General features: G+C 51.1%; 10 protein-coding genes across 10 annotated transcripts; 7 read left to right on the top strand and 3 right to left on the bottom strand.

Moving 5' to 3' along the window:
• Positions 1-269: 269 nt before the first annotated feature.
• J4E82_008742 (uncharacterized protein) lies at positions 270-1715 on the top strand (the record flags this gene model as incomplete). Its single annotated transcript, XM_051734973.1, has 3 exons — positions 270-385; positions 434-533; positions 582-1715. 3 exons carry the CDS (start codon positions 270-272, stop codon positions 1713-1715), a joined length of 1350 nt encoding a protein of 449 aa, XP_051585249.1.
• Positions 1716-1827: 112 nt separating this feature from the next.
• On the bottom strand, positions 1828-2913 carry J4E82_008741 (uncharacterized protein; the record flags this gene model as incomplete). The annotated part of the gene is made up of 2 exons (XM_051734972.1): positions 1828-2737; positions 2789-2913. The coding sequence occupies 2 exons, from the start codon at positions 2911-2913 to the stop codon at positions 1828-1830; spliced, it is 1035 nt and encodes a 344-aa protein (XP_051585248.1).
• Positions 2914-3374: 461 nt separating this feature from the next.
• Positions 3375-4304, top strand: J4E82_008740 (uncharacterized protein; the record flags this gene model as incomplete). The annotated part of the gene is made up of 1 exon (XM_051734971.1): positions 3375-4304. The coding sequence occupies one exon, from the start codon at positions 3375-3377 to the stop codon at positions 4302-4304; it is 930 nt and encodes a 309-aa protein (XP_051585247.1).
• Positions 4305-4803: 499 nt separating this feature from the next.
• On the top strand, positions 4804-5838 carry J4E82_008739 (uncharacterized protein; the record flags this gene model as incomplete). Its single annotated transcript, XM_051734970.1, has 2 exons — positions 4804-4837; positions 5033-5838. 2 exons carry the CDS (start codon positions 4804-4806, stop codon positions 5836-5838), a joined length of 840 nt encoding a protein of 279 aa, XP_051585246.1.
• Positions 5839-6948: 1110 nt separating this feature from the next.
• On the top strand, positions 6949-8835 carry J4E82_008738 (uncharacterized protein; the record flags this gene model as incomplete). Its single annotated transcript, XM_051734969.1, has 1 exon — positions 6949-8835. One exon carries the CDS (start codon positions 6949-6951, stop codon positions 8833-8835), a length of 1887 nt encoding a protein of 628 aa, XP_051585245.1.
• A 333-nt stretch (positions 8836-9168) lies between these two features.
• On the bottom strand, positions 9169-12883 carry J4E82_008737 (uncharacterized protein; the record flags this gene model as incomplete). Its single annotated transcript, XM_051734968.1, has 4 exons — positions 9169-9216; positions 9265-10482; positions 10533-10609; positions 11665-12883. The coding sequence occupies 4 exons, from the start codon at positions 12881-12883 to the stop codon at positions 9169-9171; spliced, it is 2562 nt and encodes an 853-aa protein (XP_051585244.1).
• A 631-nt stretch (positions 12884-13514) lies between these two features.
• On the bottom strand, positions 13515-14705 carry J4E82_008736 (uncharacterized protein; the record flags this gene model as incomplete). The annotated part of the gene is made up of 2 exons (XM_051734967.1): positions 13515-14519; positions 14565-14705. 2 exons carry the CDS (start codon positions 14703-14705, stop codon positions 13515-13517), a joined length of 1146 nt encoding a protein of 381 aa, XP_051585243.1.
• Positions 14706-14935: 230 nt separating this feature from the next.
• On the top strand, positions 14936-16613 carry J4E82_008735 (uncharacterized protein; the record flags this gene model as incomplete). Its single annotated transcript, XM_051734966.1, has 2 exons — positions 14936-14944; positions 15198-16613. 2 exons carry the CDS (start codon positions 14936-14938, stop codon positions 16611-16613), a joined length of 1425 nt encoding a protein of 474 aa, XP_051585242.1.
• A 1504-nt stretch (positions 16614-18117) lies between these two features.
• J4E82_008734 (uncharacterized protein) lies at positions 18118-19900 on the top strand (the record flags this gene model as incomplete). The annotated part of the gene is made up of 5 exons (XM_051734965.1): positions 18118-18193; positions 18243-18951; positions 19016-19107; positions 19161-19601; positions 19656-19900. The coding sequence occupies 5 exons, from the start codon at positions 18118-18120 to the stop codon at positions 19898-19900; spliced, it is 1563 nt and encodes a 520-aa protein (XP_051585241.1).
• A 1034-nt stretch (positions 19901-20934) lies between these two features.
• On the top strand, positions 20935-22966 carry J4E82_008733 (uncharacterized protein; the record flags this gene model as incomplete). The annotated part of the gene is made up of 4 exons (XM_051734964.1): positions 20935-21275; positions 21327-21524; positions 21571-21962; positions 22017-22966. The coding sequence occupies 4 exons, from the start codon at positions 20935-20937 to the stop codon at positions 22964-22966; spliced, it is 1881 nt and encodes a 626-aa protein (XP_051585240.1).
• Between the last annotated feature and the right edge of the window lie 1160 nt (positions 22967-24126).

Raw genomic sequence — 24126 nt, 5'->3', positions numbered from 1 at the left:
GAAAAGTCGTGCGCAGTCTTCTTGCTCTCGAAGCATCGGAACCAACAGAAGTCGAAATCTTGGCAAAGTGGGACGGACCCACCTAAAAGTTCGAGCGCCAGCCAGCTCTAGTTTGCGACTGCATGCGACAAAACCATTCGTCCGACAACACCAGCACGCCGCCCCTCAACTCATAGCAGTGCAATACAAAGTCGAACCGGAGGGCTCAGAGAAAGTGCCATTCTCAATTCAATAACCGAAGTCGACAAGCAAGCAAACGAGTCTTCGCAATGGCTCGTGGAAAAGGAACCGCGAGGAAGAAGCAGTCGGTACGCGACAAGGAGCTTTCCAAGAAGCCGGTCGCAGGGACTCCGAAATCCATGGTCATCCGTATTGGTGCGCAAGAGTAAGTTGGATCAGATCGAAGGCCGACTTGGTCGCTAACGAAATTCAGAGTAGGAAGATCAGTCTCGGACCTCGTAAACGATGTGCGCCATTGCTTGGAACCTGATACTGCCATCCGACTGAAGGAGCGAAGAGCGAACAAGCTGAAGGTAAGACACAGATATTTGTCTGTATGACTTGAGCTGACAATCTTAAAGGACTTCCTTGTCATGTGCGGACCGCTCGGTGTCAGCCACCTTCTACTCTTTTCACGCTCAGAAGTCGGAAACGTCAACCTCAGGCTATGCCGTGTCCCCCGCGGACCTACTCTCCATTTCCGGGTGGAGAACTACAGTCTCTGCAAAGATATCCTCAAGTCGATGAGGCGTCCACGAGCTGGCGCAAACGACTACATGGTCGCACCACTGCTAGTGATGAACAACTTCCTGACAAGCGACTCGGAGAGAGAACGACTCGGCGACAAGGCACCGCCTAAGCATTTGGAGAAGCTGGTGACAGACATGTTCCAGGGCTTGTTCCCACCCATCCAACCACACACCACCCCTCTACACTCGATCAAGCGTGTCCTTCTGCTCAACCGTGAGCCTCCGTCCGAAGAGAATGGATCTGTCACAATCAGCCTACGACATTACGCGATCACAACAAAAGTAACAGGCGTACCAAAGGCCATCCGACGGTTATACGCAGCTGAGAAGCTCATTGGCAGCAAGGAGAAGAAGAAGAGTGCACTACCAAACCTGGGCAAGCTCGAGGATGTGGCCGACTACATGTTGGACCCTTCAGCTGCCGGTTATACATCCGCCTCGGATACTGAACAAGATACCGACAATGAGGTGGAGGTAACAGCACCTGTGCGACAAAAGGTCTTGTCCCACCGCGAGAAGGAGAAGCTGAAAGCCGGCGACGAGACGTCACACGCACGTGCCAAGGGCTCAAAAGCTCGCGTCGAGAAGCGTGCAGTCAAGCTTGTCGAGCTTGGTCCTCGCATGGTGCTCCGCCTTACCAAGGTCGAGGAGGATGTCTGCGGCGGCAAGATCATGTGGCACGAGTACATCAAGAAGAGCAAAGCGGAAGAGCAAGAATTAGAGAAGAAGTGGACACAAAGAAACAAGGAGAAGGAGGAGCGAAGACGCATACAGAAGGAGAATGTGGAGAAGAAGCGCAAGGAAAAGGCTGCTGCAAGGGGAGAGACTGGCGAAGAAGAAGGCGAAGATGACGAGGATGAGGAGATGGATGACTTGGACGAGTACGATATGGATGATGATGTCTGGCAAGACGCTGCGGACGCTGGAGAGGGAGAAGAAGAGGACGAGGAAATGGATGACGAGTGATATGGTCTTATACAAAAGTCTTAATGATACCCCATTCAACGCTTCATCCCCAACTACGCTCGATCCGTGCTTCCATCCCCGTCACACAAGCACTGGGTATCAAAGTTCTCGCTCACGTCCCCTTTGGCTTTTTAATCAACACCTTCTCCCCATCAGCACTTAACTCCCAGCCCACCCCCTCACTGACCAACTCCTCCCACCTCCTCTCCGTGACCCTCTCCACAAAGCCCTTGTCCGCACTCAAATACGCTTTGCCCAGACACTTGAGCGCATGCACCCTCACCCCGCCATCAGCCCACTCCATAACACTCCTCTGATACCCATCCACACTCTTCCTTACCCGCCAGAATCCCACGTAATCATCTGCGACAAGACACTTCAGCACCTTCTCCACCCTCCAGTCCTTGTACCCATATGCCAACTTCGTCGCTCTTGCGCCCGCAAAATCGGATTGCCGACACGCTTGATCGAGGATCAACAGCCCGACGAATTCGTGCAAGGTAGAGGGTGACAAGGGATTCCGTGGGTGTATTGTGTTGAGCAGGGAGAGGAGAGAGGGGAGGTACGAGGCCCAGTCGTGGCAGAGGATGCTGACGTGGATCGCGAAGGTGTATGCGCGCAGGGCGAAGGCGTCGCTGCGGTTCGAGGCTGTTATTGCTTCGCGGAGTTTGCGCAGGGAGGCGAGCACTGTGGCTAGTTCGTTTATGGAGAGCGTGAAGGCTTTCTGGGGGATCGGGTGGTGCTGGTGTGTCGTAGATGTGTTTGTAGAGGTGGAGGCGAGGGGCGGGCGGCTGGCATATTGGTGCTCTGGGGGCGCGTGTTTAGAGAGGGAAAGCGAGGAGAAGGACGATGTGAGTTTGGAGTTTGCGGTCGAGGCTGACTTCGTATCTGTGGAAGTGGACTGGGGGACGCTGACTGAGACGAAGAGACGGTCTAGTTCATCGCGGTTGAGGGCGCAGAGCTTCATGTAGCGCTCTATGATGCGGTTGAAGTAGACTTCTTGCGTTTTGAAGTCATTGAGCCTGTGAGATCAGACATTGCGCCTCGACGTGTAGGGTGAGAGGGAGACATACCGCGTCTCTCCCTTGGAAGGCAGCCCATATGTCTCTAGAACATCTTCGCGAACTGGTTTCAAGCGGTTCCATGCACCTGAGGCGGCGCGACGGCTGCTGGGTCGGGCGGGATCTGATGACTTCATGGTGCTGGCGATTGGTTTGGGCGTCCTGGTGAAGGGAATAGGGGGTCAAGTAATGTCGAAAACCTTGATTATCATGGCTGTAGGTCACCGAACAGATTTCAGACTCATAGTGCCCAGGCAGGTAGCAGTGAAGGTAGTCGCGCTGGAGGTTCGGGAAGGTGGAATGGAGGGGCAGCGCCCAAGCTCGACGCGTCTCAGACCATCATCGTCACGACAGGGACACAGAGCTCAAGGCGTCTGAATGTCGATGAACGTGTTTAGCGGTAGACCGCTACCCTGTTGAAGCGATGTGTTGTTCTCGCAAGCCTCGCCTGACGCGGCGTAGTTCGCGCGTGGTCCCTGAAGTGTTCGCGGATTGTCCGAGGCCGCTTCATGACATGTGAACTCCTAACAAGTTCTCATATACTGCAAATCTTTCCCTCGCGTTCTGCTTATCCATCTTCTCCTGAATTTTTCCCGATATGGAAGCCACCAAGAAAGCGACCTCGAAGGCCGCAGAAACCGGAAAAGAGCTAGAACAAAAGGTCGAAGAAAAGTTGATATTACTATGGGACGAACTCTCCCCGTGGCAGCAGGACAATCACTACATCCAGTCAGGATACCGCGCTCAATCTAATTCCTACATCAAGTCCTGGAAGAGCCTGGGATATTTGCACAACGAAACCGTCAACATCTACACACATCTCGTCGGTGCTTTGATGGCTGCCGTATCCTCAATAGCTCTATACAGCACACTCGCGCCTCGCTATGAGACGGCTACGCAAGAGGACGTGTGGGCGTTTGGCTGCTATTTTGCTGGAGCTATAGCATGTCTGGGTATGAGCGGGACATATCATACGATACAAAACCACTCCCATGAAGTCGCTGTATTCGGCAACAAGCTCGACTACCTGGGCATTGTGTTCTTGATCTGGGGCAGTTTCATACCAGTTATATACTACGCGTTTGGCAACGAACCAGAGTTACGAAGAACGTACTGGACCATGATCACGACGCTGGCAGCTGGCACTTCTGTTGTAGCGACACACCCCAAGTTCCGCACTCCGGCACTGAGGCCATTTCGAGCGCTCATGTTTGTGCTCATGGGTCTTTCCGCTGTGTTTCCTGTGCTTCACGGCGTTCGACTGTATGGGATCGAACATCTGCGAAAGAGCGTTGGGCTGGATTGGGTTCTTTTGCAGGGCGCGCTGTACATTGCTGGCGCCGCTATCTATGCTGCGAGGGTACCTGAGAAGTGGAGTCCCGGGAAATACGACATCTGGGGCTCAAGTCATCAGATCTTCCATGTATTGGTTGTTCTGGCAGCAGCAAGCCATCTGGTAGCTTTGGTTACGGCGTTCGACTACGAACACAGCCACAGGCTGCAGGAAGTGATAGGAGGCGAGATTTAGACGTAAGTATACGATATCCAAAGCATTCAGCTACAAGCAAGAACCAATACTATCTCTGACAAGTTTCTTCTATGTATCGTGAGATTTCGTATTGCAATCTGCCCTGAAGGAAGCGATCAACAAGGATGTATTTCCAGAATGCAGCCGAACGACGCACAGGCCGGGAGATGACGCCGTGGCTCGATCTGCCAGCCACCTTCTATGGGGAAGGTACTTTTGTGGGTCAGGGCGGCCAATCAAACCTCAGGACTGCAGCTTCCGATCTTCGAGCTCACTTTCCCAGCACTCAGGTTCCCGGCTTCCATTCTTCTCTTTTCTTCCACACAACCCGTCGCGTCTCTTCACACTGCTTGCGCATCATCTCTACGCATCGAAGTATCCTTTTTAGCTTTACGCGCATCAATTGCTTCCCTGCCCCGCTTTCGCGACATCTCACGCAGGTTTGCGAAGCATAACGTCATCTCATACCGTCAGCGCCTACTGAGCTGTATCACACACAATGACTGACACTGAGATCCAACAAGGAGACAAGGGTACGTTTTTCTCACCTCTCCGATCCGACACTTCCTCGAGGGCATAGTGGCTGCGCCTAGCATCCTCCTGTCAGGCGCATTGCGCGCCAGCAAGCGCAACGATTGTCAGTCCTCGCGCGTTGCTATGCTCTCGATCGCATCTAATACAACCCCAAGAATCATCTGTGAAATCATTACTGACGTGCAATTCATCAGTCTCATGGAACTGGGGCTCAGGACAGCCCGGTGGTGAAGTTGCTGAGGTCAAGGACCAAGGCGAGATTGCTATCGAATCAAAGAAAGGCAACACCATCAAGAAGAACGCCTCACCTGACAACCCCGCTGTTCACGTCGAGCGCTCTGGCAACGACGTCGTGAAGCGCGCTTCCGAACTCCAGATCGACGAGAAGACCGACGGTGCCAACGGAGAACAAGCTAACGGCGACTCCAAGGAAGGCGACAAGGAAGCTGAGTCAGAAAAGACAGAGGACAAGTCAGCAGAGTCGGAGAAGAAGGATGACGACAAGCCCGCTGAAGCCGAGAAGAAAGACGAGGAGATGAAGGACGCGCCAGACAGTGAGGAGAAGAAGGAAGAGGCGCAAACCAACGGCGACTCCAAGGCCGAAGAGTCCAAGGAGGAGTCAAAAGAAGAGGCCAAGGACGACGCGACAGAAGACAAGTCCGACGAGAAGCCTGCAGCCGACGAGAAGGACGACGAACCTCAAGCCGGCGACAAGCGCAAGGCTGAGGAGTCGGCGGATAAGACCAACGGCGCAGATGCCGACGAGAAGCCCGCAGAGAAGAAGGCCAAGACTGATGAGGCCGAGGCCGAAGATGAGAACAAGGACGAGGACAAGGATGAAGCCGAGACAAAGCCCACTCCCAAGAAGGGCGGCCGTCCCAAGAAGGAGAAGAAGGAGCCTGCAAAGAAGAAGGCACCCAAGAAGGCTGCTACCGCCGATGGTACGCCCCGTCGCAGCGGCAGGACCAACAAGGCGTCGGTAAATATGGCTGAGGATTAGAATTCCCTCCCTAGTAAAATGGCAATGGGCACGGTATCGAACGCGGCGCAAAACTCGGATGAGTTGGAACGGGCAGAGCAAGGACAACAATGATGGCATGAACGGATATTGGGTGGAAAGGAATCTGGATTCGGCGCTAAAAGGGATTGAATCTTGGTATCGTTCTCCTTTACTACGGTAGCAATCTTGCTTTTCCTTTAGTCTATTTTTTGTGTAATAGTACCAGTAAGATGAAAATCAAAATCAAAATCAACAGTACCTGTCAGCTTTCTCTTTGTGATTTCTTGGTTCTTTGCGCATGGTCACGGAAATGGTACGTGGCCAAAGTATGTGGCTTTACAAGAAAGAAACAGGGTTCCATTGAATGGCATGGCTATGAATTTCTACAGACTATCCTTGTTGGGTGTTTGTGATTGTGGTGTGCCTGATGAAACTTGTCAGCGATGTTGCACTGTAGTTTATGTGGTAACGTAACAGGCGTGGGTTATCTCTACTCAGACAGGAAATACTCATTCAAGGAAGGCCGTGAAACCTTCTCCGATCCGTCTTGAAACTTGTGATTTGTATTGTAATCATCATATTGAGATGGGAAATTGCTGGAAGAAGAAGAATTGCGACTTACGTGAGTTATTGCAGTGCCGTAGAGCTTTCTGCGGTTAGTGTTGAGATGGTGGATGCGCGTGTGTCATTCGTGATATATTCATCGCGCAGGAAACATTGCGTATATATAGCCTTCTTGGCTCATGCCATGATTGGGCTGTTGTGATCGAGGAGGAAGAGATTGAGAGAGCTGCAAGCTAGAAGGAAGGATCTTGCGCGTTTTGAAGCGAGAGCCTTGGCGGGGCAGGGACCATGTGTCCTGAGAGCTCTCCCCACCTTCTTCGCAGCAACGTTTATCATGCTCCCTATCTTCATCACCTTATAAGATTCAGCTTCTGTATTATGTCGATCTGGATGCACGATGAAAAGGATGTTTCATCGCCTTACAACAAAGAAGACTCAGCGACCTTACTTCAGCCTACTGCCTGGGTATTCCACGGCCAACTTCCAACGATCGAAGCACACGATTGCGCTTAGTTGCAGAATGCAGTCGTACATCCTAGTTTCAACATGCGGCTCCTAGACGCACGTACTTTTAGATTGAAGACATTCTTCAACAACATTCCGCCATATGCCATCCTTTCTCACTGCTGGGAGGATGAAGAAGTCGTGTTCTCGGATCTAGATGATCTAGAAGAGGCTAGGAAGAAGAAGGGTTTTGCGAAACTTCAAAAGACTTGCGAACTTGCTATCGAAGATGGATTTGAATATGCGTGGATTGACACATGTTGCATAGACAAAAGCAGCAGTGCTGAGCTTTCGGAGGCTATCAACAGCATGTTTTCATGGTACAGGAACTCTAAGCAATGCTATGCCTATCTCGCCGACACATATTTCACCAAAATAACGCTTCCAGACTTAATCGGAATTGGGGCCGACAAAGAACTGCCGGTTAATTTCGCCGGTAGTAGATGGTTCAAACGAGCATGGACGCTCCAAGAGCTACTCGCTCCACGAAGTCTCCACCCCGGTCGTCAGGATGGTATGAAATTCTATCCCGGTCGTCAGGATGGCATGAAATTCTATTCCAATGAATGGCTACTATTTGGAGACAAGATTAGTCTGGCTGAATCGATCTCGGAGATCACGGGCGTTCCCACTCGGTACCTAGAGGGGCAAAGCCTACAGAGCGCAAGCATTAGTATGAGGATGTCATGGGCCGCAGGCAGACAGGCGAGAAGATCTGAAGACATCGCCTATTCCCTCCTGGGATTGTTCGATGTTAACATGCCATTACTCTATGGCGAGGGGAAAGTGAAGGCGTTTAGAAGATTGCAGGAAGAGATCATGAAGTCATCGGAGGACGAAACGCTCTTTGCGTGGGAAAGTGCGCACTCCAGTACATCTTTAGACGTGCTCGCGAACGACCCGGATGACTTCAGTGAAGCCAGCCAATTAGTACCCTTCGCGTCCGACGTCCCAGTCCCTCCTTATGCCATGACTCATCGTGGGCTCCGCATATGGCTACCACTGTTCGAAACCCAGCAACTCAACGATGATGATCGCTTGACCATGCGGCCTCTGCGCTCACCAGTCATGATACTGGCTGGTGTCGACATAGTCTGGGCGGTCCTCCGATGCCACCTCATGCATGACTTCGATCGCATTGTGATCATTCCATTGCGATGTCTGTCTGCGAATGTCTATCTCCGAGACACGGATACTCGCATTTCCCTGATTTCAGAAGCGTCGTTACCTCCTACCATGTCTACCAAAGAGATCTACATGAGAAACAGTAGCACTGCGGCCATTTCGGATAGTGTCCGGCGGCGGTTCGGTTTTCTCATTCGGAAGCTTCCTGCAGACTCGTACATAAGTCAATGTTTTCCAAAGGAAGCTTGGAACGACAAGGACGGGATTCTACAGGGCAAACGAGACGACTCAGTGGCTAGCTCATGGAAGGCGAGCCTACAGCTGACATTCCCCTCGCTTGTAAATAAAAAGTTGCGAAAGGCCGGTTGCGTCGTTTCTCTGACGTTTGGGTGTACACAAGATGAGCATGACAGCGAAGCGAAGCCTCACGCGTGGTACAGCACCGACAAATATGGACCAGTGGACTACCATAAGGCAATGGAATCGAGTTTCACTCGACAAACCAATGCGTGGTACGCGACCGACAATGTCACCTCGTCAGACTTGGATCTGAAAGTGACTATCACGCCTAGGAAGATCTTTCTACAAGATATGTTTGTCGTGGACATTGAAATGGGCGGTCTTTACGAAAGTATTACGGTAGAAGAATTCAAGGCTCGGCGTAAACTGTTCAAAACAAGAGATTCGCAGGAGACGCTAACAGGTGTCGACCAAGACTGGTTCACACCGGACCCGCGTGGGACTCGAGTCTCGCAATCCTCAGTTTTAGCCGTCTTGGGATTGAGGCGCGCCCCAACAGAGTAAAGGTAGTAACGATTTGAGCACATACTGCTAGCGTCGATTCAAGTACATAGCCATGTGGTCTTCTTTTTAAAAAGCCCAGCTGAGTCTATCGCAGTACTGTACTGCTCACATTTCACGGGCAAGATCCAACTATGCATCAAAGCATAACAAAGCGTCAGGCTGCCAAGCAGTTGTACCACAGATCAAATGTTGCTCTGCAATATCATTTGAAGGAATTGAATCACACAGATTTCCCCTCCGCTGTGGACCAATGATCACCGCGAAGACATGCTATTGCTCGCTGCTAAATACAAACACATGGCCTTGAACCACTTGAAATTATACGGTCTACTATCACCGAAGACGTCCGGAGTGTAGATCGATGGTTTTGGCACGCGCAAACTAGATCGTGTTAGCAAGTTTGACTTTCACGAAGAGGTATGTACTCACTTGTGTCTTATGCCACAGCTTCCAGACAATGATTGGCACTATAAAAAGTGGTATGCCAATGTACGAGGCGATGAAATCACCCGTATTCCAGTTTCCCTTCAAAAACACAGGGAATCCTGTAATCAAAGTAATGATAGTGGACCCAATGAACCCATACCATGCGGTAAAAGGCTGGAACGGGCTCTTCCAAGGCAAGCTGTCTCGACTGTGTCCCTGCGCTTTCATGGCAGCATAGAAGCGGATGAAGCAGAAACACAATGTCGCCCAGGCAATCAATCCCGCAACAGTGCTAAGACTGACTAGCCAGCCGAACGCTTGTGCAGCACCACCAGAACCCAGACTGAGATATGCGAGAGGTCCAAAAGCCCAAGAAGCGAGGACCGCCCAGTACGGTACGCCGTTACTCCAGGTACGGCCGAAGAATTGTGGGAGCTGGCGGTCCGTGGTCATCGCGACGATGATACGGGATCCGACCCAACAGTAAGAGTTACCTGCCGACCAGGCAGATATGAGAATGCAGGCGTTCACAATCGAAGGGAGGGTGCTGATGCCTGCCTGCTTGATGGCGATGACCCAAGGTGAAGAGTTGGCATTTCCACTGTCTGACACGAGACCGGGATTCCTAGGGTCGACAATGATTCCAATAAGAAGAGCACCCAGAACATAGAACAGTGCGATTCGGAATGTAACCCGTTTGGCCGACTTTGGGATGGCAACGTGAGGGTTGATGCTCTCGGCAGCTGTAATAACCACCACCTCGACGCCGATGAAGGAGAACGCCGCGTTGACGAACGATGCCAAGAATCCCAGAAAGTGACCCGTTGGTCCAGTGATGCCATTGTAATCTACCCAGGCTCCGGGGTTGTTCCAGTAGCGGAATCCAATGGTCTCGCCGTTTGGTGCGCCTCCGGACGTTATGACAATAGAAACCAGGATCAGACCCAGGAAGCACGCGATCTTGATCGTACCTGCAGCGACTTCCGATTCACCAAACCAACGCACGCTAAGCAGGTTGATTGCGAGAATGAGGACAAGACTGATGGTAATGACAATAGCAGGTGACATGTCAGTCCAGTAGCCGACCAGGATTGCGGATGCCGAGCATTCGGCGGCGATGGATATAGTGTAGCAATAACCATAGCTTATAGCCAAGGAGAATCCGACAGCCGGGTCAATGAAGCGGCTCGCGAAATGTGGGAATGAGCCAGCAGTAGGAATCTAAATGATGGTGAGCACGATCTTGAGATAAATCGCCATAGGATACCGACCACCGTAGCCAGTTCTGCAACACTTTGCATGACACACCATAAGACACTTCCGACAACGATGTAGGCAAGCAACAACCCTGCAGGTCCAGCATCTGCATATGCAGAGCCGGTTCCAATGAAAAGTCCTGTCCCTATTCCAGAACAAAAACCAATCATGGTGACATGATAGTCCTTGAGACGACGCTGGGTAGCGCCATGACCACCGACGTTCAGTTGTGGCTCGATGATTGGCTTACCATCGTCGGAATGATGGTAGTCGATATGGGGCGAACTCTCGATATCTCGGATGTGGTCCAACATGTTTGCGGGGAAAGGGTTTGGAGACGCACAGGCAATAGGGTCCGCGGGTTACTACTCTGTGGCTACATTATAAAGCTTCCTAGATGATACGTACTCGTATGCTCTTATCCCTTGTCGATCAGGAAATTCTCTTTCGCGCCATCAAAGCACGTCATGTAAATCTACTGTAAGCCTGGACCACCCTGTGGTGGCGCTGCATGGAGTCGCTGAGTATCGTACGAACATCATAGAACATATCTTGCAACTTTGGGGGTTTCCTGGAGTATCTAAATGGCCAGGTAACTATGCATCGATCAACAGCAGCAGCCATGCTTGGTTTCAGACATTTTATCGATAGACATAGAGCATCGCTATATGATTTGTTAGACGAGCTAGTTTCCTGTAAATCGTGAAATTCCGGAATGGGCCGATTTTAGCGCCGCGAAGTTTTCTTTAGATGAACACGCTACCGGCTGCTGGTCCGTATCACGCTAGTTCCATCCGCTCAACAACAGAATTGTGGAGACGTGTGAGTACTTTCTGATGCTTGTTCTCTAGCATTACGGAGGTATCTATCGGATCGCTTATACTTTGACTTTCAACGTCCAACGTCTTCCTAAACACGCCCAGCGACTGAACAAGAAGCTAATCAACGACAACCCGAGGATTGCACAGAAGAAAGCTACCATAGGTTGAGGCCCGACAGTCTCAACGAGCTCTCCACTGATTGGGATGCAGACCAGCGTCGCAAGAGAAGCGATGAAGTACATGCTTCCATAGTATCGGCCAAACTCTTCTGCTCTGCATAGCTGTCCCACACATGCAGGCGTAAGAGCCATCCACGAACCCGTACCAAATCCAAAGAGCGCTGCGAAAGCGTACAGTGCTGGAAGCGATGTTGTACCAAACGGCAACCACAGGACCAACATCCAGAGCAAAGTGAAAAGAATCATGACGAACAGGGTATTGAATCGACCAATCTTGTCTGCGACATAGCCTGGAAATAGTCGTCCGAGGCAAGATACTCCATTGAGTACGGCGATGAGATAGAATCCAGTATCCGGCGGAAAGTCGGTGCTTATCGATGCATATGTAGGCATAATGCCCAGCCCACCAAAGAGAACGACCTCAAAACCGAAAACACTCAATGTGAACAGGCTCAACCTTAGATCACCGTAGATCGAGAGTGAGATTATTGCCTTCTTCTTTGCAGCAGCGGATGGTGGAATGCGAGCTTTCATCAGGATGTTGGCGACGATGAAGCAAAAGAGGAATACAAAACCCAGTATCCGGAGCGACCATGCGTAGCCATACTTTGGAAGGGTAGTGCGTAGGATTAAAGGGATTGCCAAACCACCAGCGGAGCTGCCCATCATTGCGATGCCTTGGGTGAGACCTCGTCTCGCTTTGAACCAATGCGCAACTACCGCAAGACTCGTAGTGGTCAGCATGGCGCCGGAGAATCCTCCCAGTACACCGCAGCAAAGGATCATCTGCCAAAACTTGTCGCACTCAGCAAGTAGGAAGATCATCAGTAGGAACATGACACTTCCGGTCAGAGCGATCCATCGTGGCCCATAACGGTCGAAGAGTGGTCCCACCCAGATGCCCAACGCAAGGGACAAGTAAACGAACACCGAAGGGATCCATCCAATATCACGCGCCGACATGTACGAGAGCTGATGCTGGCCCCAGTAGTCCTGAAGTGTGCCGATGGAAACCATGAAGCCAAAGGAAGGGAACAGCATCAAACACGCTGATGCGACAACGAGCCATGCACGCAGTCCACCCTCAGGAAAGTCATCCTCTGCGTCTACGATAGGTATTCCGGGCTCTTCGTCTAGCTCGTCGATGGGTTGCGTCCTATGCGACCGTGTACGCCCGTGCGATCGGATTTCCATCTCTTGATGAATAGACTGCTTCGCTTCGCTCCCCGTTTTCGATCGTCCTGTCATCTTCGATACTGTCCTCCTCAGCCCATCCCAAATCTCATCCGGTTCGGCATAAGGTCTCCCGTCGCTCGTAGTCATTCCGTCCTGCACCTGGACAGTCGGGTTGGCGATTGGATCCATCTTCGAACAAGGCCCTCGTCTTCCTCTTTATCGGATTGGATAGGAAAATACAGCAGAATTGCGTCAAGCGCTCGTAGCGTGGACCAAAAGTTTTCTTATCCGTCAGGAAGTTGTGTGGTCGTGGACCACGAAATCCGCTGCTCCTTATAGAGCAGCATCCGGACAGTCATACCTCATTGGTAGCATAGCTTGGCGCAAAATGTGCATCTATGACAGCAAAAAGATGCATAAGGCGTATCAAGCGTCAAGGCCTCTGAAGCGCGCCCTATCGGCGAGTGAACCGGCGTTGTCGGGACCTGCCCCGCCTTCTAGTACGTTCGGAGCTTTCTGAACACTCCGATGTACCCCTGGCTGCGCGTGCTGATACTCCGAGATCGCCATGTTAAAAACGATAAGGGCTATATGAAGCTTGCCGGCACAAGGCGTAAGGGCGTAGGTGGAGACGTGGAGACGGTTGTGGCTGCTGGTGATTGAAGTTGTAAGGCGCGACGAAAGCCCGCGGGCTTGGGGGATGATGACTGACTCATCCACTGGTTATTACATCAGTCCGATAAAATACTCAGCATCGCCTTTTTCAATTCATACATCGACTGACTATGGACTATCCACTAGCTACCTACAGACCTGCACCTCACTTCGGTACAGCCGCAATGACGGAATGGAACCTCACATCGTCATAGCAATGCACGTCCACCATCTTCAGTCCTGCGCTTTCAAACAACTTCGCCCAATCCTTCCTACTCCTTTCAATGCCGCCGAGCGCTGCCATCATCGCAAGATCCATCATAGCAACCTGCCAAGGTACCTTTGTTTCTGGTAACACCACCTCATCGATCAGGATGCGCGATTCTGGGCCCATTGCCGGGATGATGCTTGAGAGGATGCGCACACAGTCTTCATCCGCCCAATCATGCATGATATGGCGCAAGTAGTAGAACTTAGCACCACGAATCGGTTGCTGCGTGAAGAAGTCATGGGTTTGGAACTCGATACCATCCACTTTGGGCGCATGTGCAAGAGTCGAAGGGACATCTTGTACGACGATACGACCGGGGAGCTCAGGAAACTTCTTTTTGAATGCCACAGAATGTTGACCGAAACCGCCGCCAACGTCAACCAGAAGCGCAGATTCGTCTGCAGGCTCAAAGTCGCCAACAACTTGCTGAGCAGGGTATGAAGAGACCCAACTATCGACAGAGTCGAGCACCATGATGTGGCCGAGTGCTTTCATCTGCTCACCATCCTGCTTCATCCACTCGAATGGCGTCAGTTCCGTATTCATTGCCATATGAAATGGCAGATCCTTGGGGTTGGTGATGTCTTGGTAGTCGTGCCCTTTTAGGTAGCCAGGAAGCGCGTTTACAACCGGCAGGTGGAGCTTCGATAGATGTGGTGCGGCGCCGTTGACATGCGGATCTGCGAAGACGCGTGTCGTTCGGCTTGCTGCGAAAACGTCTTTCTCAACTTCTTTGATAAGTCCAAATGATGCCATAGAGCGGAGCAAGTGGGCAAGTAGGTTCGGTGCTGCGCCTGTCTTTTCCTGGAAGTCCCCGTGCGTCATCGGCGTCGCGGATGAGGAGAGCGTGGTAAAGATGTTGAGATCGATTCCAACATCAACAAGAGCCCATTGAAGAGGCTGATGACGTTAGTGAAAGGTATCCAAGGCGTGTGGAAGACTCACTGCCATCGCTAGGCTGAACATCATCTCCCAGTCGCTATAAAGATCCTTTTGCAGGTCTCGAACCTGTTCTTGGATTTGTTGTCGTTCACGAGCATTGCTCTTTGCGTACAGTTCGCGGATGTTCTGTGCTGCTGCTTCCATGACTGCAGGGTTATGGATGTACACTATGAAGTTGTTTATTGAGAGACGATGAGATGGTTGTGTTGATACATGTCTAATATTTTACCTTCGATCTTTATATCTTCCCTCTCTTCAGGCAACCACCTCATCCCTTTCGATGTCGACCGAATTGTGCGAGATCTAGGTTGGTGGTAATAAGGCCATCCGCAAGTAACAGCGAGATTGCCGAACAGACCGATTTTGCCGATGCGATGTCCGCGGTACATCTCTCCATAAAAAGTTACACACACTCTCATTGTAGCATCACCCGGTCTAGATTCTACACTTCATCTGATGATTGATTTGTTTAGTTGTATCCTCCGCGAGCTGGGGGAGGAGCGATTGTGCGAGTAATCTGACCAGGGATGCTGAACCTCGGCATGTCGATCGTTCCCCACATCTCCGGGCGTCCTCCGCATCACGCTTGTTTCGCGTTCCAGGAACATCAACAAACACGATAGGAACGCTCGAGAGATCATCAGGTTCCGCGAGTATCTATACAAGACACAACTGTCCTTCCTGCGAAGAACACCTCTGAGTTCCATCATCATGTCCGAGACAAAACCACTTGCAAAGACCGAGGAAACAACCTACTACGAACCAGATCCAGACTCCTACGTCAGCTATCAACGCGAAATATATGCCAGTCTTCGAAAGCCCAAATACTCAACGAAACCTGCACAATGGGAAGCAGCTGCTCGAGCTGCGGTTCCTGAACCAAATTTCCTTTATGTCAACGGCTCTGCAAGCAGCGAATCAACATATACAGCAAACGTGTCAGCTTTCGAGAGATACCGACTACGTCCATGGATGCTGGTGAAGGCTACTCGACGCGACATGTCTGTTGAGATCTTTGGACGAAAGTACAAAAGTCCATTGCTTGTGGCACCAATTGGTGTACAAGAGATTCTTCATCATGACGCCGAAGAAGCAACCGCAAGAGCTTGTGCTGCTGTGAAGGTACCTATGATCCTTTCAACGGCTGCTACTCGAAGCATCGAGCAAGTCGCCCAGGCCAACGGAGATGGCGACCGGTGGTACCAACTCTATTGGCCTAAGCCGCAAGCTGAGGAGCTTACGGCGAGCTTGCTTAGCCGCGCAAAGGCAAGCGGCTTCCAGGTGCTAGTTGTGACTCTCGACACGTTCATGATAGGCTGGCGACCAAATGATCTCGATGAATCATACATCCCCTTCATTTGGGGCCAGGGCTGTCAGATCGGCTTCTCAGACCCTGTCTTCAATCGCATGTACGAGGAGATGCAAGCTGCAGATACTCGTAGCATCAGCGAGAAGGTGTCGGAGATCTGGCAGATTCTGAAAAGACTGGGGAGCATCGGAGGAGCGGCGAAGGTCCTGAGCCATGCCAGCATCATTAAGAAGGCCATGTTGTTCACAGATCTGGTAGCGTCTGGGAATTACCGCGATTGGAACGATTTGAAGATTCTTAGGAAGTATTGGGATGGGCCTATTGTGTTGAAGGGCATTCAGACCGTGGAGGATGCGCATCGAGCTGTTGAGCACGGAATGGATGGCATCATTGTCTCTAACCATGGAGGACGACAGCTTGACGGAGCGATTGCATCGCTAGACGCGTTGGCGGATATTGGTGCTGATGACAAGATCAAAAGCTCGGGCTTGACTGTGCTATTCGACTCTGGTATCCGAACTGGGTCAGATGTTCTCAAAGCCCTCGCCTTGGGGGCAAAAGCTGTCTTGGTTGGACGTCCGTATGCATATGGCCTTGCGATGGGAGGCGAGGAAGGTGTTAAGCACGTACTCAACTGTATGCTCGCTGATACAGACAACTCATTGGCGAATCTCGGGAAGAAGAGTACAGCGGAGATCAGTCGGGACGATTTGAGGGTGATGCAACAGCCAGCAAAGTTGTAGTTGGCAACCTAGGCGCCTACCAATGATGTTTGTGCTGCGAGCTGTATAATAGTTTCGCAGATCGATGCATACCTGAAGGTCAGCGGTAGCAGCACTTCAAGGCAATTGTATTGTAAGCACCAAAAGGTCGAGATAGTTATCATCCGTCAAGGATGTCTGCAATCTTGTCCCCAGCGTCCCCGGCGACACCAGAAGGAAGAATGAGTGGTTGATGATAAACACCCGTGGGGTGTGATTTCCCAATCAGGAAGGTTTGGCTTTGAGCGTTGATGATGGCGATATTCGCCCAATGCCGCCCATGGTGCCCATGGTGCCCATGGTGCCTACGCGATCGCTGAATGGCGCCAGGGGCCGCTCAGTGGTGCTCACACTCATCCAATGCCTGCCAGCCATATATGCCATGCTCACCAAACGCCTGCAACCTCGACTCAACGAAATCTCAACGGCTAGACGCAGTTCCATATTTACACCACATAGCACGCACACCATATCAGGAGACTGGTATCATTTTTTGGCCAGCGCTAACGTTATCATCACTGATGGTAGACACAAGTGAGACGAGTGTCGCTTTTTATGCAGGTTGGTACAACAATAGTCCCAAATGGCCTCAGCACATCTACGTATGATGGCTATTGCGCATGAGGCCGACTTCGACACAAGCAGTAACGGGTCCGCCATGGCATGTTGTTGGAGGCGGTCAATATGCCATCTCTTCCAACCTTGGAAGGCGCGGACTTATGTATGCCCCGTCTTGTTACCATTGCATGACGCACGGAGCTGTTAAAGCCTGTCATGACGTTAGCATCGCGTTTGTGGCGGATTGCCAATGTGCAGCGGGCCGGATGCAACGGCTCCTGGCCGTACTTCCGCACGACTCAGATCGTTTTATTTCATGATGCTTCCAAGGTTTTGGGCGCCTTGCATAGAGGCAGTATATGTCAGTGCGTTGGTGGTTGGGGAAGGGTCTTTGCATGCGGGCACTACCATCGCTGGCAAGCTTAGCGTTCGAGATTCATGTGGAGCTCATTTTTCCGCCGACGCTTGAGAAATGCCACCATTCAGACAAACGCACTAGACTCAACACATGCAGCACCAAGCATTGGGGCGGCCTCGTAAACATGGCTTGGGAGGCTTGTCTTTGCAGTTTGAGCCGCATGGCGTTGTTGTGCGCGCAGAAGAAACACCACGAAAACTATCGCGAAACTCACGACGGTCGTCGCTCGTCGGTATGTTGGCCTCTATCTCGTGAACAAAGCCTAGTATCATCCGAAAACTACGGATGACTGGTGGAAGAAAATATAATCGGGTCTGTGGAGGCGGCCTATTCCCAAAGGTGGAGTCTGGGGTCGGGCAGGTTCCTCCACCAGATGATAACGACGCAATGCCGGGGGACTGTGTTGCCGATGGTGCCACCCTAGGCATTTGATGTTTCTATTCAAAAGCCTGCTTCACCCTCACCAAAGGTACGCCAGTCACCCTGCCGAGCTGCGACGACATAGCCAAGATGGTGTCCAAATTCTTCAAAAACCGCAGGGTCTATCTGCTGACTAGCGTTGCCTACATGGGCTCGCTGCTGTTCGGTAAGCACAAATTACCCGTTTCCTTTGACAAGAGCTGACAACAACGTAGGTTATGACACTGGAGTGATGGGTAGCGTTCTCGCGCTCAAGGCTTTCAAGGAAGATTTCGGACTGCCTACAGACTCATCTGGATTCTCCGACTCAAAGAACGCGTCGGTGTCATCGAATGTCGTTTCGCTCCTCACCGCCGGTTGCTTCTTTGGAGCCATCGCGGCTGCCTGGTTCAACGAACGGTTCGGTCGACGGCTATCTCTCATGGGTTTCTCCCTCGTTTTCCTTATCGGTGCCGCGATCCAGACTGCCGCCCACCATGAGATCGGCATGATCTACGCAGGACGCGTTATCGCTGGTCTCGGTATTGGAGGAATGTCATCCATCACTCCCGTGTTCGTCGCAGAAAATGCACCTCCAGCTCTTCGAGGACGTATCGCCGGTCTTTTCCAAGAATTCCTGGTGATTGGCAGTACCTTCGCATACTGGCTTGATTATGGAGTCGCACTCCATATGCCCGTCTCAACGAAGCAGTGGAGAGTCCCGGTATCGATCCAACTGATTCCAGGTGGTTTCATGTTGATTGGGCTTTTCTTCCTCAAGGAATCTCCTCGATGGTTGATGTCGAAGGGTCGGCAAGAAGAAGCTGCGGAGTCACTCGCATTCATTCGCTGCGAACAACACGACAGCCCCGAACTTCTGCAGGAACTGGCAGAGATTCGTGCGGCTGTAGAGGAGGAGCTCAACATGACGGAAGGCATTACATGGTAAGTTGTGGCTGTGAAGAGTGCATGCGAGACATACACTGACTTCGTATCTCCATCTTGACAGGAAAGAATGCCTTCTTCCTGGTAACCGATACCGTTTTATCACTGCTTTTGTGCTCATGTTCTGGCAGCAGTTTAGCGGAACAAACTCGATCGGTAAGAACAGAACGCCATCGAATGTCGAATACCTTGGTCTAACAATTTGCTAGGTTATTATGCGCCCCAAATCTTCCAGACTATCGGTGTCTCCAAGTCCAATGCCTCGCTCTTCGCAACCGGTATCTACGGAACCGTCAAGGTGATCACAACGGGTATCTTCTTGATCTTCGGAATCGATTTCATTGGGCGCAAATACTCACTCATGGGTGGTGCGGCATGGATGGCGGCCATGATGTTCATTATTGGAGCTGTTCTCGCCACCTACCCGCCAAACCCAGACGCTGACTCCGTATCATCACCCTCCATTGCCATGGTGGCCATGATTTACCTTTATGTTATCGGATACTCGGCTTCTTGGGGCCCCGTTCCATGGGTATACTTGTCAGAAATCTTCCCAACGCGGCTTCGATCCTACGGTGTCGGAATGGGATCTGCGACTCAGTGGCTCTTCAACTTCGTGATTACGAAGATCACCCCAGAGGCTATCAATCGTGAGTGTGCCCGTACGGACTCTATGTGAGACATACACTAACTTCGTACATCAGACATCGGCTGGAAAACCTTCCTTATGTTCGGTATCTTTTGTCTTTCCATGGGCATTTTCGCAACGTTCTTCATCAAGGAAACTAAGGGAAAGACTCTCGAAGAGATCGACATTCTCTTCGGAGATGTGTCAGCCGAGCAGCGCCTCCAAGATGTCGAAGCGGGAATGAAGGAGGAACAGCGGAAGCACTCGGTAAAGTACATGGAGGACGCCACCGAGCTCGAGAACAAGGCAGGGAAAGAGTAGGCAAGACTTTAATGATGTTAGCGAGGTTTGAGGCTCCTAGTAGACCAATGTGCATGCTTCAGCGGAGGATGCTCTACCTCCGCGATGAGCTTTGATAAAGTTCAAAAGACAATGAACGTTTTCCGATCATGAGCACATCGATGTTTTCATTCCTCCTGTTAAAACAAATGTGCGAGAAGGCTTTCCGGCGTTTAGGACAGCGAACGATTATTCCGAGATAGAAACAAGTGGGTGCTTACTGGATGCGCTAGCCTAATTAGGTCAGGGGCAATTCCATGAAGCCTCCAACATCTGCGTGCACTGCTCCCATCTCTTGGCCATGCTCGACATGATTGCCCCTACAGAATATGCACACACCACACTAATCGATATACTGGAGTTATAACCCCTCGTGCTCCGCATAAACTCGTGTCCTGCGACCGAAAAGGCGTTTTGATCATACGGCCACCCTGACGCCCTATGTGGGGAGACCTCCAAGTCAGCTCTCATGCGCTCAAGTTTCTTATCGTGAGTCTACATTCGATGCGCAATCTATCTCGCTTGTAGTAGCCAATGAACATGCTTGAGATGCAGTCTCGCAGCCATTAGCCTCGACCGTTTACCATGATGCCGGTACCAATGTAAGATCACGAACGCCACGAACGCACGCCGACCTTCTTGATATTCACCCTGCATCGAGAACACGAGACGTACAGCGGGAGACACCCGGGTAAATCCTTGTGGCTGCGTGATGACCGCGTGCCCGATATTAAGTTACTGCATCTGATAACCAGAAAGAGAAGACGAACAGGTGGCATCGTATGCAGAAGACGGGCAAAGAAAATTGGCATATGTTGCCTGTATTGCTTCATAGTTCTGGCCGTGATCAGCTTGAATGTTTGTGGGGCATCTACAAGTAGTACAATGGTGGAGGGTTTGCCAATATGGCCACAGGATACCCGTATAAGATGCTGTTGTGACAGCTTCCGAGAAAGTAAGCTCTTTTCTGTGAGCTACATCGTCTTTCTCGTACCGATTTCGCATCTGCGCTTCCCATGATGGTTTCTAGCTTCTCGCTCTCCTCGATCCTTCTTCTGGCACAAGCCGCCTTTGCATACAATTTCCTATACGAAAGCATACAGTTGGAAGAATCGGACGTGGCGGGCAACCCCGATCTTGCTTTCGGCGAAGCAACAGGAGCCAGTATACCCTCCTGCAAAAACTACCCAGGCTACGACGGTTGGCCGTCATCAACACAGTGGAGTGCCCTCAATGTCAGTCTCGGCGGCACGTTACTCAAGGGTATCCCTCCAGCTGCAGCGTGCTACCAAGGCGAATACAAAGATGCGACAAAGTGCGCAAATGTCAAGCGACGACAGTCTGATGCTCTCTTCTTGTATGTCCGGGTTGACACTACTCTGCACTGATCGCTAACTTCTTAACTTAGCAAAGAAGACCCACTGATACCATTCCTGTCATGGACGCTCGATAACCCATGTTCTGTTCCTACATCCAGCGCTGCGCCTTCTCAGTCCGAGTGCAAGTTGTTGAGCTTCCCTGCATACGTAGTCAATGTCACCACGACCAAGGATGTACAAATGGCTGTGAACTTTGCGCGCAATAACAACATTCGGTTGACGATCAAGTGAGCCTTGTCCACTATAATCTCAAACTCAAGCTGAACGATTCAGAAATACTGGCCATGACTTCCTCGGCCGAAATACTGGAGGCGGCGCACTCCAAGTCTGGGTGCATCGCATGAAGGCGTTCGAGTACTTGCCCACCTATAAAGTCGGTCAGTACAGTGGCCAAGCTGCTCGAGTTGGTGCGGCACTGGAACAGCACGAGGTCTTCAGCTACATGGGAGGAGCTTGTATCACACTGCTAGCTCCCGGATCTTCGACGGTTGGGGCGTATGGTGGTTACATGCAAGGTGGAGGGTTCTCGTACATCACCTCGAAGTATGGTTTGATGGCTGATCAGGTCCTTGCTTTGGAGGTTGTCACAGCAGATGGCAGGTTTGTGCATGCGGATCCGACGGAGAACTCGGACCTGTTCTTTGCTATTCGGGGTGGTGGACCTGGTACGTTTTCGAGTACTGTCGTGACTAGCTGCAGTGACTGACGTACACTCCGAGGCAACTTCGGCATCGTAACATCTGTAATTGTCAAAGCGTATCCACCCACAACGATTGCACGAAGCGACTTCACTTTCCAGACTGGCGCCGTTTCTGGCAACGACAAAACCACCGTTCGAGTGTCCAAAGATACCTTTTGGAAGGGTATGGGGATATACTTCTCGCATAACTTACGTATCAATGACGCTAAAGGTATCATGTCGAACTACATAACCACAACAGGCGGCGCCTTTACACTCTCTAGTCAGATTACGAAACCAGGCGTCACAGTGAAAGAGATGAAGGAGCTTATGGCGCCGCTAATCCAGGATCTCAACGACATTGGCATCCCTCTAGTCAACCCCGAACCAAAATTCTGGAACACATATGCTGATTTCGGCTCCGCGCCGCCAAGTGGTGGAATACAGAACAGCCGCCTCGTATCTCGCCTTGTCCCCCGCTCCAACTTCGAAGACCCGACATCCCAGTCGTTCAACGCTACCATGACCGCGATCCGCTTATATGTGGAAGAAGGCGGATACAGCTTCCATTCCGTCGACTACGCACCAACGCACGAAACAGCCGGCTATCCTGGCTCTAGTTCCGCGATATCGCCGCACTTGCGCAACGCAGTCATGCACATGACAGGTTGGGATACCAGACAATATGGGGCTGATCTCTCAGATGAGATCGCGAAGTCGTCGCATGCTCGTCTCAACTCGTATGTACAGAAGTTGAGAGATGTGACGCCACTCAGTGGCGCGTATATGAATGAGGCGGATGTTGCGGAGCCAAACTTCCAGGATAGTTTGTACGGCGCCAACTACGACAGGTTACTGAGCATTAAGAAGGAAAGAGATCCTTGGGGATTATTCTATGCGGTCACAGGTGTGGGTAGCGAAAAGTGGGTTGTTGAGGGAACGAGAGGTCTACCGACCCAGCAGGGACGGCTGTGTAGGGCGGACATGTAGGATGCGGCGGCTCGATGGTCTGTCATATATCTCAAGACTCACTCTTGTGGAGCGATTTCTTGTTTACCGACGCTATCTTGCTGGGAGTCCACAAGATGCCATGTCTCTCCGTTGTCATCCAAACGAACTTTCGTCGACTTGGCAAAAGCCTTGAATTGTTTCGTGCCGGCCATTTTGTTGTCGGGGTTTCCGCATTGTAGAAGCGCAAGGCTCGACGATTTCCAAGGTGGCGCGTCGATGGTCCTTAGGATGGTAGCAAAAAAGAACGCAGTGATGCTAACATATAGCATAATAGGCATCAAGAGCCAAAGGAAGTTTACCTCGATAACAGGCTCTTTTGAATAAAAGATGCGTTAGTCAAACAGCTAGGGTGATGGCGAACGAGTTACGTACCTGTGATCCAGGCTGTACCATTCACAATGGAAGCTGAGCCGTTCTCGTTGTTTCTGAGTTCCATGCTTACACTAGCTGCTATGCTTTGTATTCTATTATTGAACGTGGTGAAAGCTTCTTCGTTGCACGCAGGTGGTCCGTCGTGACTGTCCTTTCGGATGTCGTCTAGTATGATACTTTTCCACGTTCTTTGACTTTCGAATTCTTCCTTTGCATCTTCGAAACCCAATTCACCCTGTCGAATAGTCGCAGACACGTTATATGTCATGAGGATTGATCGCGCAACGGATGAAAGTAGCGAATGTCTGATACACGTCTCTTCTCCAGTCGAATGAGGCGTTGTGCAGTAGATAGTATCGCTCGATCGTTCAAACGAGCCGTGCTCAAAGTAAGCGTACCAATGCAACTCGCTATTGGGGGTTTCGATTTCTGTACGCCAGTACTTTTCGTAAGTGGATGTGAATACTTGAGCACAAGGACGAAACGCAGCTCTGATCGCAGTCCAGTTTTCAAGGTGGTGAAGTCTGGCGAAACCTTCCATGCCACTGTTTGCAGCCTTGCAAGGATCATAAAATAATATTGAAAGGTTAGAGAAGGGTACCATGTTCATATCGCCTTCGTAATCTGGGAACTGGTAGTAGAGCAAGCTTTCAATATGTGTAAATAAGGACGTGTTGGGTAGGACAGCAGAAATCTCAGCGAGACCCTGGTCCAGCAGGTTTGGAAGGAAGATACTCCCGTTGTGATGAGCCATCATCGAAAGTAGG

The sequence above is a fragment of the Alternaria postmessia genome (genome assembly GCF_024291825.1).
Source record: "Alternaria postmessia strain BMP 2775 chromosome Unknown scaffold_74, whole genome shotgun sequence".
NCBI classification, from domain to species: Eukaryota; Fungi; Ascomycota; class Dothideomycetes; order Pleosporales; family Pleosporaceae; genus Alternaria; species Alternaria postmessia.
The sequence above is the reverse complement of the archived record's forward strand: the minus strand, read 5'-3'. Positions and strand labels throughout refer to the sequence as shown.